The 15,484-nt window shown below is 37.4% G+C and overlaps 1 protein-coding gene across 1 annotated transcript in view; it reads left to right on the plus strand.

The window, feature by feature from the left end:
* Positions 1–15,484, plus strand: part of OVCH1 (ovochymase 1) — a gene marked incomplete at its 5' end in the record, with an annotated part of 73,527 nt that overhangs the window by 32,879 nt on the left and 25,164 nt on the right. The window contains 7 exon segments of the mRNA XM_063115698.1: positions 593–747; positions 1,057–1,151; positions 4,690–4,914; positions 8,523–8,581; positions 8,583–8,649; positions 9,648–9,783; positions 10,540–10,664. Of these exon segments, the coding sequence (XP_062971768.1) occupies positions 593–747; positions 1,057–1,151; positions 4,690–4,914; positions 8,523–8,581; positions 8,583–8,649; positions 9,648–9,783; positions 10,540–10,664 (862 nt within the window).

Genomic DNA, 15,484 nt, shown 5'->3' on the forward strand with positions numbered 1-15,484 from the left:
ACAACCTTTAACTTTTTTCTTCACCCTACCGCCAACACTCTCTTCTAATTCCTCTACATTCGTCCTATTCTACTTCTTGGTTGATCTGTATGGATTGTATCAACCAGTGACTGGTGATAGGGAAAACACTACTTACAGAAGTTGCCACCTGATTACCGTAAAGCAACAGGTAGCCCATTTCTTGTGTTGGATCAAGTTGAGCCACTTTGCAGTTTCCTAATCACATTTTTATTTTAAAAAGATACAGCTTGAAATTTCAGATATTACTTTCACTAACTGATGATATTATTTAAAGAATTTACCCCTCTGTTGGGGCTGGGAAGAGTTAGTAATTATTTTTTTTATTATTTGAAGTAGGCTTTATCTTGACCCTGGGATCAAATTACCATTTGATTGTCCACAGATTTTATTTGTTCTCTTGCAAAAAAAAGTGAAGGTATAATTAAGTATCTGGGATATACGAATTGACAAAGAACAAACCTTCCAAAAATTAAACGCATTATGAATAAACTGGTCATTTCTGTTCTAAAAATCGAAAGCAGGAGCTTCAAATTAAAGCGGTTTTCTGGGACATGTTTTCTTGGTGTTTCAGGGAGACTCTGGTGGGCCATTAGTATGTAGACATGAAAGTGGTCCCTTTGTCCTCTATGACATTGTCAGTTGGAGAAGTAACTGTGTCCAGCCATGGAAACCAGTTATATTTAACAGGGTAAGGGTCTTCTTGGACTGGATCCAATCCAAAATCAAAGGTAAATTATTTTCAGATATTATAAAAACAATGCCTCTTTCTTTAGATGGGGATTGGGAGTGGTGAGTGTGCATCATGAAAGAGAAAACCTTAGTGTTGTATTTCATTTAGTTTTTATATATATTAACATGCAAGATTGTGTAAGAACAAGTTCTCCCTTGGGCAGGGGTAGGGTAAAACTGACTTTTCTTGAGGCTGTTTTAATCCTGGATTTGTGGTCTCTTTTGATAATGGCTGCTTTGGTACAGGTTACATTTTGTCCTCAGGCTTTCATCAGTATTTATCTTTAACATGTTCTCTCCAAATATTGGTCCTGCTTCACTTCAGGCAAATAATAAAAGCAAAACCTTAACAAAACAATTGTCACCACTCAGACCTTCAACAGATTGTGCATCTGAGTCAGGTGATAAATTCTTGCATTATCCCATTAATATATCCAGCAAGAATTTAGCAAAAAGCATTATATATCTGGGTTCAATTGTGTTTTCCTTCTGGTTGGTAGATTAAGCTGAAAGAGAGGAGAGTTTTAATTGTCTGGGGATCTTTTCTACCCCATAGGTACACTGTTGCTGGTTTAAAAAAACATCCTGTGATTGTGAACAAGTGCTTAAGTATTGGAGAAGTGCACAAAATTATTTTGAACTCTGAGCTATTTACTCCTACCTTAACAAAGGTCCCTAGACTTTCAGGTGTCTTGCTAGGTAAAGATCTGGGTATGAGATGACCAAGACCAGCATCAGAGTTAGTATCTTTCTTAACTTCCTTGTTACTACTGCCAGTGTCTATTTGCTAATAGGATTTTGATTTTAATCAAAAACTAACAACAGTCGGAGAATTAGAAGTCTGTAATAGACTTGTAGGGAGAGGCTTTCCCTTTTCACCCACATCTGCCCTATCCCCCACCCCCCACCAAATACACTCAACGCCAGTGGTCAACTAGGAAGAGTTGGAAGAAAATTGAAGAAGGGCAAAAAGGCAGAATTGCTACAGTAATGACCTTTGATAGAAGAAAGGGGATGGGACCTAGTGCCCAACAAGGAGGGGTTGATCTTAGGAGCAGAGTACAGTTCGTCTGTAGTTGCTGGATGGAAGACACAATATTTAGATACTGATGCAGGCGTGCAGGTGTATGGGTACATATGGGGATGGGAGTGTGTAAAATTTCTGTTCTGATTGCTTCTGTTTTCTCAGCAGATGAAAGAAGGGTTTGTGTGAGAGGGTTTGGTTTTATGAAAAAGAAAGTATGAAATACTTCTCCAGAAAAATGTCAGAGTGGATCATTATAATGTATGCATATATTGAAAGAAAACACTGTACCCCATAAACAATTGAAAAAATAATAATAGCAAAAGAAAATGATATAGTGAATTGACTAGGAAGATATAGTGGGATTGCAGGGCAACATAAAGTCCCCTGAAATGAATAATCATGAATTTAGAGAGAGAGTTCCCAGTTAGCTTAGTTGTATGTTTTCCTCTGGAGACACTAACGTAGATGCAGAGCAGGTGGAGAGTGGATTTAATCAGAGTGGGGTTCTCCCAAGTGTGTGAACATATATGGGAGTTCAGAGTGTGTGTGAAGAAGTGATTAGAATGATGGATCATCGGAACTGAAAATAGGTAAGGAATGAAGTAAGGATGAGATGAAAGAATCTATCCAACTACATTTGGGACAAAACAAAACGTAGTAGGATAGATGAATTACAAGTCTCAAAGAATAGAGGAGTGTTGGGGGAAGCTGAAAGGACGGAAGGTTGTGCTTGGAGAAAGAAGTGTTTGAAATTGACATTATGGAAGGCTTGGAGTTATTGCTAATGACTAGGTCACTAGGAGCTGTCCATTGACACGTGTGACTGAGGTCGAGTGGAAGACAAGATCATTGGAGGAAATTTGAGCAACTGAGAATCTTCAGTGCTGGAATTATCATCTGTATAGCTAGCTATTCAAATCAGCAAGAATTATGACAGGAATAATGTTGAAGAAAATGGCCACTAAAATCTTCTAGGAATGAGGAAGAGTGACCCAGGACCATTTGCTTGGCAACATGAATCAAAGTCAAAGTTGGGGATGTGCAGATATAGGTTAAAAGTAAATCTGGACTTGAGGTTGAGATGGATAGCAGGCTTGGATCTGAAATCATAAAACTGATTTCTGTGGTTTAAGCTGAATGAATGATTGCAATGAGTATGCAAGTCAATCCATGTTAAGCACTTAGAAAGGGGAGGGTTACCCATGATAGGGGTCAGTAAGTGGTGTTAATAGTGGCCATCCAATACGTTCTTTGAATTGTCTCATTCAGATTAGAAAATGAGCATTGTTAAAATGTAAGGAAGCTATTTCTCCTTTGTACATGTTCAGAAATACTTATGCATGCCAAAGGACTTTGGAAGTATTTATACATGAAAGGGTGTTGTTTTTAGTTCTGTGAATATTTTATAAGATAAAATGTTAGGACTATGCTGTATTTAACACCTACCCACTCCAACTACTTGCTTTTTATACTAGGGAATTGACAGATGTTAGCATTTGTGGTTTCTTTTTTTTTTTTTTTTTTTGTCATTTTTGTGACCGGCTGCACCGCGCTCAGCCAGTGAGCGCACCGGCCATCCTTATATAGGATCCGAACCCACAGCGGGAGCACTGCTGCGCTCCCAGAGCCGCACTCTCCCAAGTGCGCCACGGGGTCGGCCCCATTTGTGGTTTCTTGAGATCGTTACCCCCATTGATAAAAAGCAGTGACTGGTTGGGAATTCATAGCTCTAAGTGATTTCATACCAAGTTGCATTTCTAGACAAATTTCTCATAGAGGGGTCATGGAGAGAAGGAGAAATATGGAAAAGAGTGGGAAGACATGTTGGAGCTGGACTCTGAAAGACTTTGCAAGCTGTACTGCTTTAGTTGCTTTGAGCAAGGAAAGAACTTAATTCTTTTGTTTTATACACTATTCACAGACTGGAGGGCATGGTGGGAGAAGATTAGAGAAAGGGAGATCATTTAGTTTAATATTAAATCAAAACAGATCTGGTAAATATATCTGATTAGATTGTGGTAGCCGTGTAAATAAAAAGAATTCACTAAGGAATAACAGGACTAGGCAATGGAGTAGAATCATGAATTCTTGTAATGCTTCATTTCTCTTATGACACTTTTCATCTCTACTGCTCATAACAGCATTTTATATATGTGTCTCAGATTATTAATTTCTCTAGGGTATATCATACATAATAATGTATGTATTTGTTAATATGAATATTAAACTATGAATACATTACAGAATATTTTCTCTTGTAATTGCTCAGAAAGTTTTCATCAGAGGAATATGTGTAAGGAAAGAAGGAAGAGTCAAGGATAAAGCCTGAATGAGGATATTGGGGGAAGGAGCAGCTGATTGCAGAGTCAGTGGGCCAGAGAGCTGCTGGCACCTGAACCATGGCAGGCTTCTCAGTCCAAAGGTGCCTTTGGATTTAGCAAATTGAAGAAATGAGAGACATCCCAGTATATTCAACAAATTCCCTTTTTCTTGACCTCAGTCACAAGCTCTGTGAATGTAATTACTTGTTCCAGTAAGATAAATGCTCAGTTGATTTAGAGAAGCTTTTAGGAACAGGTCTTAAGTTGCATCTCAGAAAGAAAGAAATGAAAACCTGTTGGGAATAGAGAATGCAACCCACTATGTATTTTCTAAGAAGTTTTTAAAAATTCAGTTAACATTAATTTTAAATAACTGTGATTTAAATTCCACCTCTACAGTCTCATTTCAAGAAATAGTACACATTCAATGGAGTGGTTTTTTTTTTTTTTTATAAAAAGAACTTGTAATTGATGGTAATAAAGGTTTAATTTTTTTCGTGCAAGCCTAGGTTTTTCAATCTTGGGATAGAACCTTGTTTTCCTTTGCCTTATTTATGTTGGCGCCTGGCATGTGTGTGCACTGAATTGTAGGCTGTTGCCCTGAAGTGGAACTAGAAGAGCCCAGAGGCTTTTTTCCAAATCCAGTATATCCACTGGACTATAGAGGAAAATTGGAATGTTCTTGGGTTCTCAAAGTCTCACCAAGCAATATAGCAAAATTTACCTTTCAGTATCTGTCACTCCCTGGGACTCATATGTGTCGAGACTCAGTTCTGACTATTTATGAAGAAAGCCACAGTGAGAGGAGGATGTCAGGCAAATCTTCCTGGCACTTACAGTCTGGGCTGGGAGCCTTTTCTCTGTAGGTGGTTTATGATCAAGAGTGAGTTTTGACTTGGTAGTAATACCACAAAAATGTTGGCTCATGTAATAGGCATGACTTTTTTTTCTCTAAGCACCCTTAATATTTTCAAAATTTAAATTCACAAAGCAGATATACTAAAGATTGAGGGGAGAGAGGGAGGGAGGGTTGGGGGGAGAGAGAGAGTATTTAGGGAAGAAAAAAAAAAAAGATGGAGAGGGTCCAACTTCTTCAAACATCCCAGAACCATGCCAGAATGCCAGAAGAATATATGCAGTAGAAGAGGATTTCAGAAATGGTTAAAAATAAAGCAGGGTGGTGATGGGGCAAGATGAATGAAAAGAAATAAAACAAAATACATTAAAGGCTTTTTAAGTGGCAGGATTAAAAAGATTTGCTACTAACACTTCAGCCCTCGTTTTTCGCTTTACCTACAGGCAAACATGTCTTTGTTCAACAAAACCAACTTGCCACCTCCTGTTTCTATAGGTGTGATGAAAGCTTTCTGGCTCTCAGTAAGAAGGGAGGAGGGAAGGTGATAGAAATAATTTGGTTAATGAGGACACCTGGAAAGAAAATGAGTCTGTGTGTCACTGTGAGTGTGTGTGGTACATGCCCGTGCTTGAATCAGAAGGATACGGAGGCCAGGAAAATTGCTTTGAGAGTGAGATTGTTTTCTAAGGATAAATTCCGAGAGATTAAATTGAGTTAGAAGGCACAAACATTTGTTTAAAGACATTTCTTTATACATACAATTTCATTTCGACTACAGAAAAAACTATTAACTAGCCTGTCCACTTGGCATATTTTCCCCTGCAATCAGATCACCTCCCCCATTTCTCTTGATTAAGACTGCTCAGGGCTTCTCCTTGCAACTGGAATCAAATCCAAACTCCCTGGAAAACCTTTTCTTCCTTTCCCCCCAGTTCACCAGACTCCCAGAACCTTTTATTCTCACCTTGGGGTTATTGTCCGCCTAATCCCAGCACTTCAGAGCTCCTTCACATCCTTGTCCCTCACCTCCCTTAATTCTTCACTAGAATGTCACCTTCTTAATGAGACCTACCTTGACTGATGTAAATTACATCACTCACTGCCTTATACTTCTCAGTCCTGTTTTCTTAGCATTTATTTTCTTCTAACACATTATGACTTTTTTTCCCCCACGTTTGTGGTTTGTCTGTGTGTTCTCTACTGAATGTGAGCTTCATGAGGGCTGGAAATTTTGTCTCTTCACGTCAAGGAGCTGCAGTACCTAGAATAGTGCCTGACATGCAGAAGGCAATCAATTCACCTAAAGTATCGTCGTGCATTCCCTCCCACAGTCATTGTCTTTTACACGGGTTACATTTCGTCTGTAGCCTTGGTCTCTATCTGAAATTATCTTCATTTACCTGACGAAGTTGAAAACTTCATGAGAGCACACTTTGCTATTTGTCCCCTTCTGTATACCTCCCAATGCAGACAATGCATAGGGACTTAGCAAAAATATATGCCAGAAAAGTTTTAATTTTTTGTTTTTTGCATGAAGTTTTGCTAAATTACTCTTCATAAAGTTTGCACTGACATTAGCAGTGCATGGGACCTTTTTTCACCATGGCCACAGCCTAATATAACAATGTGATAAGCAGTTTTACTTTTTTTTTTTATCATTAAGGGGATAAATATTTTTTTCATACATATGTTGGTTAGCTATTTGTATTTTTATTAATTACCATTACATTTTGCCCATCTTAAAAATTTGAGTATTGTTCTTTTTATCAGTTTATATGAGCTTTATATAGAAAGATATTTTTCCTTTATTATGCCACAAGTTTTTATTCTTAATGTTGTCATTTGCCTTTAAATTTTGTTTATTATATGTTAATGTAAAAATTTGTTAATTTATTTGTTTAAATCTATCCATACATGTCTTTGATCTTTGATTTATCTCATGTTTTTATGCTTAAAAATTAATTCCCCATTCTAAGGTCAGAAAAATCTTTTTTTTAATTAAGAAAAAATTGCCTCTTTAATCCTTCTGCAGTGTATTTTTTCCTATGGTAAATGATCGTATACATGTTTTTTTTAAAAAAACAAAACAAAACCAAAAAAAGGATTTTTTTCTTCGCAGCTTATAACACTATCTTTTATAATATACTAGATTCTTATATAGAAAGAGACATTTTCTGGGAAACTTGCCTTTATCATTATTATCTATTGAAAACTATGCTTGACTTTGTTGTAGACTGAGGAACCCCTATAATTTTCCAACCTAGCATTTCTTTGATTTGAAATTGTCAGCTTGACCCTCATAGAATTGTTCTGTCTCTTCAGACTATAGCTAGCAGAAGTGTGATAGTGACTGAAAATATTACCCCTTATTCAAGTTGTTTAGTCTTCTATACTGTAGAATGCTATGTTTCTCCCTGTGGGAGCTAGCAATTCATTCGAGAGTCGCATTCATCTCTACTTGCTACAAATAAATATTTGATCATTCTTCAAGTAGTATTTGAACATCATTTACCCTAATAGGCTAACTAATGATTTTTCTTCTTTTCTCCTTCTTGGATTTAATTCCCTCCCTCCCTTCCCCATATGTATTTGTGGAGCACCTACTGTGGGTCAGGACTGACCCTTCTTGGTTCTGGGAATCCAGTAGTGAGCAAAATGGACAAGTTTATTATATTTTAGAAGGAAGAGGACACATAATAAGATAAAATATATGATATATTAAATGGAAGAACTAAGGGCGAAAAATGAAGTGGGAAGGGAGAGAAGTATCTGGGATGTAGGTGTCATATACTTGTATGTACCTTAAGTAGCAAATGTCTTTCTGAGCAGGTGACTTTTAAGTAAATGTTACAAAGTGATACTGAATTATTCTTAATAGTAGATGTGTCTGATTCTAAGAAACTCAGATTCTTTCCACACTTCCTTAATCAACCCTCTGAATCATTTTAGAATTATGATTATAATTGTCCCTTCCATTTTTGACTTAGGTTCTCAAAGTAAAGCAATCAATAGAAGATTGATGGTAGGGAAAGAATAAATTTTTAGGTAGCAAAAGTTTTCCATCATGTATCTTCATGGTGAGATATTTTTTAATAAATAAGTTGCTTTCCTAGCAGAAAAATGGCACATCAGCATTATTTTAAAGGTAAAATAACTTCCCACCATCTTTCAAGGAAGCACTGTAACATAGTAGCCTATGATAGGTATTGGATTTATTCACCTGGGTTGAGATCCTGCCCCCCCCCCCCCGCCACCAAACTAGCCTATGACTTTGAGTGAGTCACTTGAGTTCTGAAGCCCCGTTCTCTCATTTTGCAGAGTGGGTTAAATTAATTCTCTGTCTAAAATACAGAAACTGCTCAAAAATTTGTGTTCTTGTTTTTTTATTTTTTTTAAAAGATGGCCAGTAAAGGGATCTTAACATGCTCTCCCGAGTGAGCCAACTGGCCATCCCTGTATGGGATCTGAACCCATGGCCTTGGTGTTATCAGCACCGCACTCTCACAAGTGAGCCATGGGCTGGCCCAGTGTTCCTGTTTTTTAATAGAGTTGATTTTTTTAAATGTAGGTGAATTATGTGGAAGGAGCCTTTACCCGATGATTTTCATGAGCTCTGGACCACTGGTGGAGGGTGACATTTCATTCCTTTGTGCAAGGTGCTTTTGACATAAGCTATATTGTCTTCAGAGTCCAAGGTATGTTTGGTCATTTTACGTGAACTTATAAAGGTTAAAAATCAAAGTTATTTTTCTTAGGAATATTTCAAAACTTATACAGCACTGTATAGGAGATTATGTTTCTGTGGAATGAGTTTATGTTTGAAAGGCAAATCTATTTAAGTCATCTGAGATTTGGTCAGGCAGGCCCAAAAGAGAAACTATTCAGTGGATAACTGGATTGACTTGTAAATCATCAAGAAGTATGATTTCTGAACATGGCTATGCTATGACGGTTGCAAGATAACACTTTTGACTGTGATTTTATACCACAGAGAGCCTTTTCTGCAGCTATAATTCTTGTGAATCAGAAGATTCGGATTCAAAATCTTAGCTGGCTGATTAGTGCTGGACAATTTATCTCTGTATCAGAGTTTTCTTTTTAGTGATATAATAAAATATTAGAATAAGTTTTGAAAAAACTACACTATCAGATTCTCACTTTGTACGTGTAAACTGTGTAATTCAGAATTGTCAGATTGTACTTTAGAACATGTAATTAGTGAGGCTTTTTGATTCTTGATGAATGTAGACAACTGAAAGCTAGTTTCCCTCCTTGGCACCAAAAAGCATTATGGAGAATAAATTTTTCTAGACCTGTGTATATCGCACATTTTGGGGGGAAAATGTTAAATGAGTAGTAAAGAAAGGCATTCATATCATATGAAAGTTTTTTCTTGGGGAGCTATATTAAGAATATTGCTTTCAGATGGAATTAGGCATTTAACAGGCATTGTCTATAGTCACTCCACATAATGTTCCATAGACCCCAGGCTATGTCAAAGAGAATTCTGAGAGATGCACTTATTTCGCACCTTTGAATGCTTAAGATGGAGAGACTTTTCAGTGAAACCATCCGCCTCATGATAATTACTAAGACCCTTAGGAGGAGAGCTGATTGCCTTGATCTGAAAAGTCATACGGAAGTCTGTGAAGAATCAGTTTTATTTGCATTCTCTCTGCTTCCTTTTTTCTAGGTCCAAAGGGCAGTAAAATAATGAGATTTCCCCAAAGTTCAAACCAAGAGCACATCATCACTTGTGAGAATGTTCTTCTGACCAAGCCAGCAGGAATCATACAGATCCCAAAATATTCTCATGAGACCGCTGTGAGGTAAGAAAGGAAAGTTTATTATGATGAAAGAAGCATGAGAACAATCACTTGACTACTGTTAACACTTGATATTTGCTTAAAGCATTGTTTTCCACATCCTCTCCCTAAAGAATAGACTCTTAGGTAAGCCCTGATGTTCAAAATGAAAAAAAGAAAAGAAAAGAAAAAAACACATTAAGTAAGAATATTCTTGTTAATAAACTGTACTTTCTCAACAAAAGAGATGATTTATTAGGCAAAGTGGAAAGTCAAATCTCTATCAAAGAATTTTGGAGATTGAAATAATGTATGTAAAATATTCTGGCACATAGTAGTTACATAATAAATAGATCTTAAATTGCCATAATGAAAAGAAACAATATAGTAAGTTTAAAGTGAGAAATTAAAAATGCAGATTTGTATAATATCAATCCTAAGAAAAATTGTTATTTTGGGGAGTTTCGAGCAAATTCTTGCATGTCTTTAAACTCCTATAGACTGCCAATCAGAATTTAGAACAATTCACATGATTGACCAACCATTCACCATAATGTGTGAACCTAACTATAACTTTTTGACAAATTAGGTATTAGAGAATATTTTTAATTGGCATAATTTAAAGTAGAAATGCTTCTTCCACCCAAATGTAAAGAAACAGGCATAAAAACTAAGGCTCACTGACAGCCAGCAACCTTGGTGCATTAAATTATGAGCAAAGTAAACAACAATATATTCTGTTTAGAAATAATTTCTGATTTTTTTTCATCTATACCATAGCTGCCACTGGATGTTAGTAGCCCGTTTAAATCACATCATTCGCCTTGATATTATCAACTTCCAGATGAAGCCAGCACCCTTATCCTGTCATAGTCACCTGTGTATTTATGAAGGATTTGGACCAGGCAAAAATTTAATGGCTAACTAGTTTCTCATGGAGAAATATGCTATTGATTTTCTTTTATGAAATATTATTAGATATTTTTATATTCAGTATATGGCTTACATGTGACATAAACTAGTCTCTTCTTACGTGATACTGAAATAGCTTTACTGATACTATTTTCTTAGATTTATAATTGTGATTAACATAACGTTCTCTCAGATTAAGTTCAAAACAAAATCCAATTGTTTCTTACATGGGTCACACCTAGATTAAGTTTTCCCCAAAATACTAAAAATAAAGGATGGATAAATCAGTTTTAGACAAATGTAGACATAAGAAAATTGAGACTATAGTATTAATCACAGAAAAACATATTCATAGGAAAAGGCATTAAATGGGTTTACCATTTAGGTAGTAGCTGGAAACCTGATTACAGTGACTTAAACTTCTTACTCTCAAAGAGAAATCCAGAGGTAAGCAGATGTGCCAGTAGTTCAACAGTTGAACTCCGTCAGAACCAAAGTTACTGCAATTCTTTTGGCCTTTTCTCCTAATGGTCGGATGTGGTTATTTTAGTTCTCACCATTACACTGGAGGAAGAACAGGGGAAGGTAAGGATTATTCCTAACAAAAAAGCAAATGTGTTTCCAAAATTCCTGGAGCAGATTTGAATTTCTTTGGCCAGAGTTATCACATGGCCACACCTGATTGGAAGGTGACAAGGTAGAAGGCAAATGGAAAAGGGCTTTGTGTGGCCAACCAACATTCCTAGACACAATGCGATAGAGCAGTTCAGAGTTCTGGAATCCGATGATCCTGAGTTTATATCTCATTTCTGCCACATACTAGTTCAGTGACTTTGGAAATAATCCCAAAGCTTTTGAAGACTCAATTTCCTCTTTTGTGAGAAAGAGACACCCACCATCATGCACATGCACATGTGCTATAAATTCCCAATTTATTTAAGGACACAGATGTGTAATGAAACCAGGTAATATCCCAGAGGAAGAGGAGGTGTCACTTTATACTAGCCTATGTCTTCCTAAGAAGGCCCAGATGCCAATGTCAATTTCCACTCAGGTAGGGTCCTGCCATAGTTGATAAAACAGCTAATTGCTAAACCAGTGCCCATTTTATTCTTTAGATTTACATTACCATCCCAGAAGTAAGTGCACCAACAATCTTTGTCTCTCCACTTAAGGAACTGTTAATAAACACTGAGATTTCTTGGTTCCTGAGCCAATTTAGTATCAACAAATCCATAGCTTCTTATGGGGAGAATGCCGTATCCTTGAAAATTATCTGTGCTTCTACCTTACAGAACACATGCTACTTTGCACTGCTTCATGAGGTTGTTTTGAGAATTAAATACGAGAATTTGTGTCAAACAATATTAAATAAATTAAGCTTATGTTATGTTTAGGTTAGAAATACCTGTTTTTGATTCCTATTCTTAAAATTGCACTATTTAGAAGAAAAGAAGATTAGACTTTCTCTAATGCCTCTCTTACTATGGGTGTCATAGCACACAAGGCTGGAAGAACAAAGAAGTGAAGAAAGAGGCAGGGGAGGAAGAGTAAATTAGCCATATCAGATATAATGTACAATGTTAATAAACACCTGTACTTCTTAGAACTAACTCATAAAACATGTATAATATTTCCTATCTCATTCCCAAAAATGTTTTGAGACTCTATTTAAATTTCTCTAAATAAGGTTTGTAAGCTCTGGGGTAAAGAAGAGTGCGATGGTTAATTTTACATGTCAACTTGGCTAGACTAAAGAATACATAGAAACCTGGTAAAGCATTATTTTGGGGGATGTTTCTAGAAGAGATTAGCACATAAGCCTGAGTGAATTGGGTGGGAAATATCTGTCTTCAGTGTGGGCAGGCACCATCCAATCCACTGGGGGTCTGGAGAGAACAAAATCAGAGGAAAAGGTGAATCTCTTGCTCTGTTTCCTCTGGAGCTGGAGACATTCTTCTTTCCTGTCATGGACATCAGAACTTGAGACTCTTCAGCCTTTGAGTTCCAGGACTCACACCAGCAGCACGACTGGCTCTCAGGTCTTTGGTCTCAGACTGAGAATCTCACCCTTGGCTTCCCTGGTTCTGAGGTTTCTGGATTTGGACTGAGCCATGCTACTGGCATCCAGTTTGCAGACAGCCTATCGTAGGACTCCTCAGCCTTCACAATCGCGTGAGCCAATTCTTCTAATAAATCTACTGTCATATATATATATATATACATGCTATTGTTTCTGCCTCTCTGGAGAACACTAATACAGATTTTGGTACTAGGAGTGGGGTTGTAGTTGGAGCAGAGAACCCCCACCAGGGCCATGCCTAGTGGAGCCATAGGAGGGGGACCACCACTGAGACCCAAGAACTATAGAGCTACCAGCATGTAATGCCAGCCTGGGAGAGCTGAAGCATGAACTGAGCCCAGAAAATCCATAGGGGTGGGACTGCCCAAGGACTTAGAGGTCCAAGCCCTGCACCAGTGTGCAGAGGATGCTAAATAGGGAGTCAAGGGAAATTATTCTCCAGCTTTAAGATTTAATGCCTGACCTGCAGGGTTTTGGACTATTTCTCCCTTTTTGGATGGGAAAGTGTACCTTAAGCTTGTCCTACCACTGTATCTTAGAAGGAGATAACTTGTTTGATTTCACAGGTGAGACTTTGGACCTTTGAGTTGAAACAAGTTAAGACTCTGGGGATGGAATGAGTGCATTTACATGTGAGAAGGACATGAACTTTGGGGGCTGGGTGGAATGCAGTTGGTCAAAGTTCATGTATTAGAAACTTGCTCTCCCCCATTTAAGAGTATTAAGAGGGTGGGAAATCCAATTATGGTATTTGAAAGGTTGGGCCTTTGAGCGGTGATTAGATTGTGAGGACTCTGTCCTTGTGAATGGATTGATCCAGTCATGGAGTAATGAGTGTGGTTCTGATGGCTTTAGTGAGAAGGTTAGCTCTCTCTTGCTCAGCCCTGGGATACTCTAGTCTTGCCATGTGATACTCTAGTCTCCCTGGGACCCTATCAAGAATTCCCACTCCAAGGAAGTGTATCCCCTGGATCTTGGATTTCTCAGCCTTCAAAGTAAGAAATAAATTTCATTTCTATATGAATTACTCAGTTTCAGGTGTTCTGTTATAAGCAACAGAAACAGACTAATATGGGGAGGAAAAAATTTTGTTTCCCTCTACCCATCAGTGATATATAAGAAGAAAGATATATTTGGTCTTTATCTCTGGCCATAGTTCCTAAAATCTTTGTAATTTCCTAAGAAATAAGAATAATAAAGGTGAAAGGAGTGTTTTTTACTATTCAGAAGAAGCCCTTTTCAACCACACCTGAGTTCATGTTAATGAGGTGACTTTTGGAAAGCCCCTAAGGATGAGGGGTTGGTTACCAGAGGAACTAACCAAGAGGTTGGAGAGTTGGAACTTATACCCTTACCTCCAACCTCTGGGAAAGGGAGAGGGGCTGGAAATTGTACTACTCACCAGCCAATGATGTAATCAGTCATGCCTATGTAATGAGCTCCCATAAAACCCTCAAAGGACAGGGTTTGTAGAGCTTCCAGGTTGGAGGTGCTGGGAGGGTGAAGCACTTGGATAGGGCCTTGAAGCTCTGTGCCCCTTCTTCATTTCTTGCCCTATGCATCTCTTCTATTTGACTGTTCCTGAGTTGTAGCATTTGGAATAAACTGGTAGAATTAAGTAAAATGTTTCCTGGGATACTATGAGGCATTTTAGAAAGTTATCAAACCTGAAGAGGGAACCATGGGAACCTCTGATTTATAACTGGTCAATTAGTAGCACAGGTGACTACCTGGACTTGAAATTGGCATGTGAAGTAGAGGGGCCGTCTTAGGAGAGTAAGCCCGTAACTTACGTGGGCTGTGCTAACTCCAGGTAGATAGTGTCAGAACTGAATTGTAGGATTTCTAGTCATTGTGTGCTGGAGAATTATATTTCATTGTTGTGGAGGAAAAAAATCCACACATTTGGTGTCAGAAATGAAGTACTGAGCATAGTACTAGTGGAGTAGAAGGAAAAATGTTTTCCTTTAAGGTGATGTGGGGAGGTGGGTTTTTTTTGTTTGTTTTTTATTTCCTCAGACCATCATAGGTTCATTGGCTAGGACCCTGCAAATTAAACAATTAGACTGACAAAAAACAGATTAACAAGAAAAGAACAAACAGAAGTTTATAAACACATGCTTCAATACTCGGTGATGAGTAACTCAAAAAGCTATTTAGAAATTGGGTGTATTTAGCATCTTATCAAAAGAACAATAAATTTGTATAGAAGTGACAAGATAAGGAAAAGGACTGTGAGCTTCTAGGGGTGGTAAATTGAGGGAAGGCAAATATATGAAGAAAACTAATGGAAAATTAGGGTTATTTGTCAAGATACGTTATATAGATTCCTCTGGTGCTATCTCTGGACTGATAAGAGCCCTGTGTTGTCTCTGGTGATTGATAATTGTTCTGCCCTTCCTAGTAGAGAGGGAGAGAGCAGAGAGATTTTCTTGTCTTTTTCTTCAATTGCCTTCAGCTCAAAATAATCTTTATGCCAGAATGGCATACTCTGAACCATGTCAAGGCCTTAAGCCAATGCTTCAATTCAACAGATTATTCAATGAATATTTGACAGAACCAAGTAAGATTTATCCCAAGAATGCAATAGTTTAATATTTAAAATATGTATTTTATCATGATTTTCTAATATAAATTAGAAAAATAGATACAAATACCTATATAGCAATCATAATCTTAAAACTTAACAATAAAAATTAGAAGTACATAATAAAAAGAAATCACTTTGAT

Source organism: Cynocephalus volans, chromosome 12 (genome assembly GCF_027409185.1).
Source record: "Cynocephalus volans isolate mCynVol1 chromosome 12, mCynVol1.pri, whole genome shotgun sequence".
Classification (NCBI taxonomy): domain Eukaryota; kingdom Metazoa; phylum Chordata; class Mammalia; order Dermoptera; family Cynocephalidae; genus Cynocephalus; species Cynocephalus volans.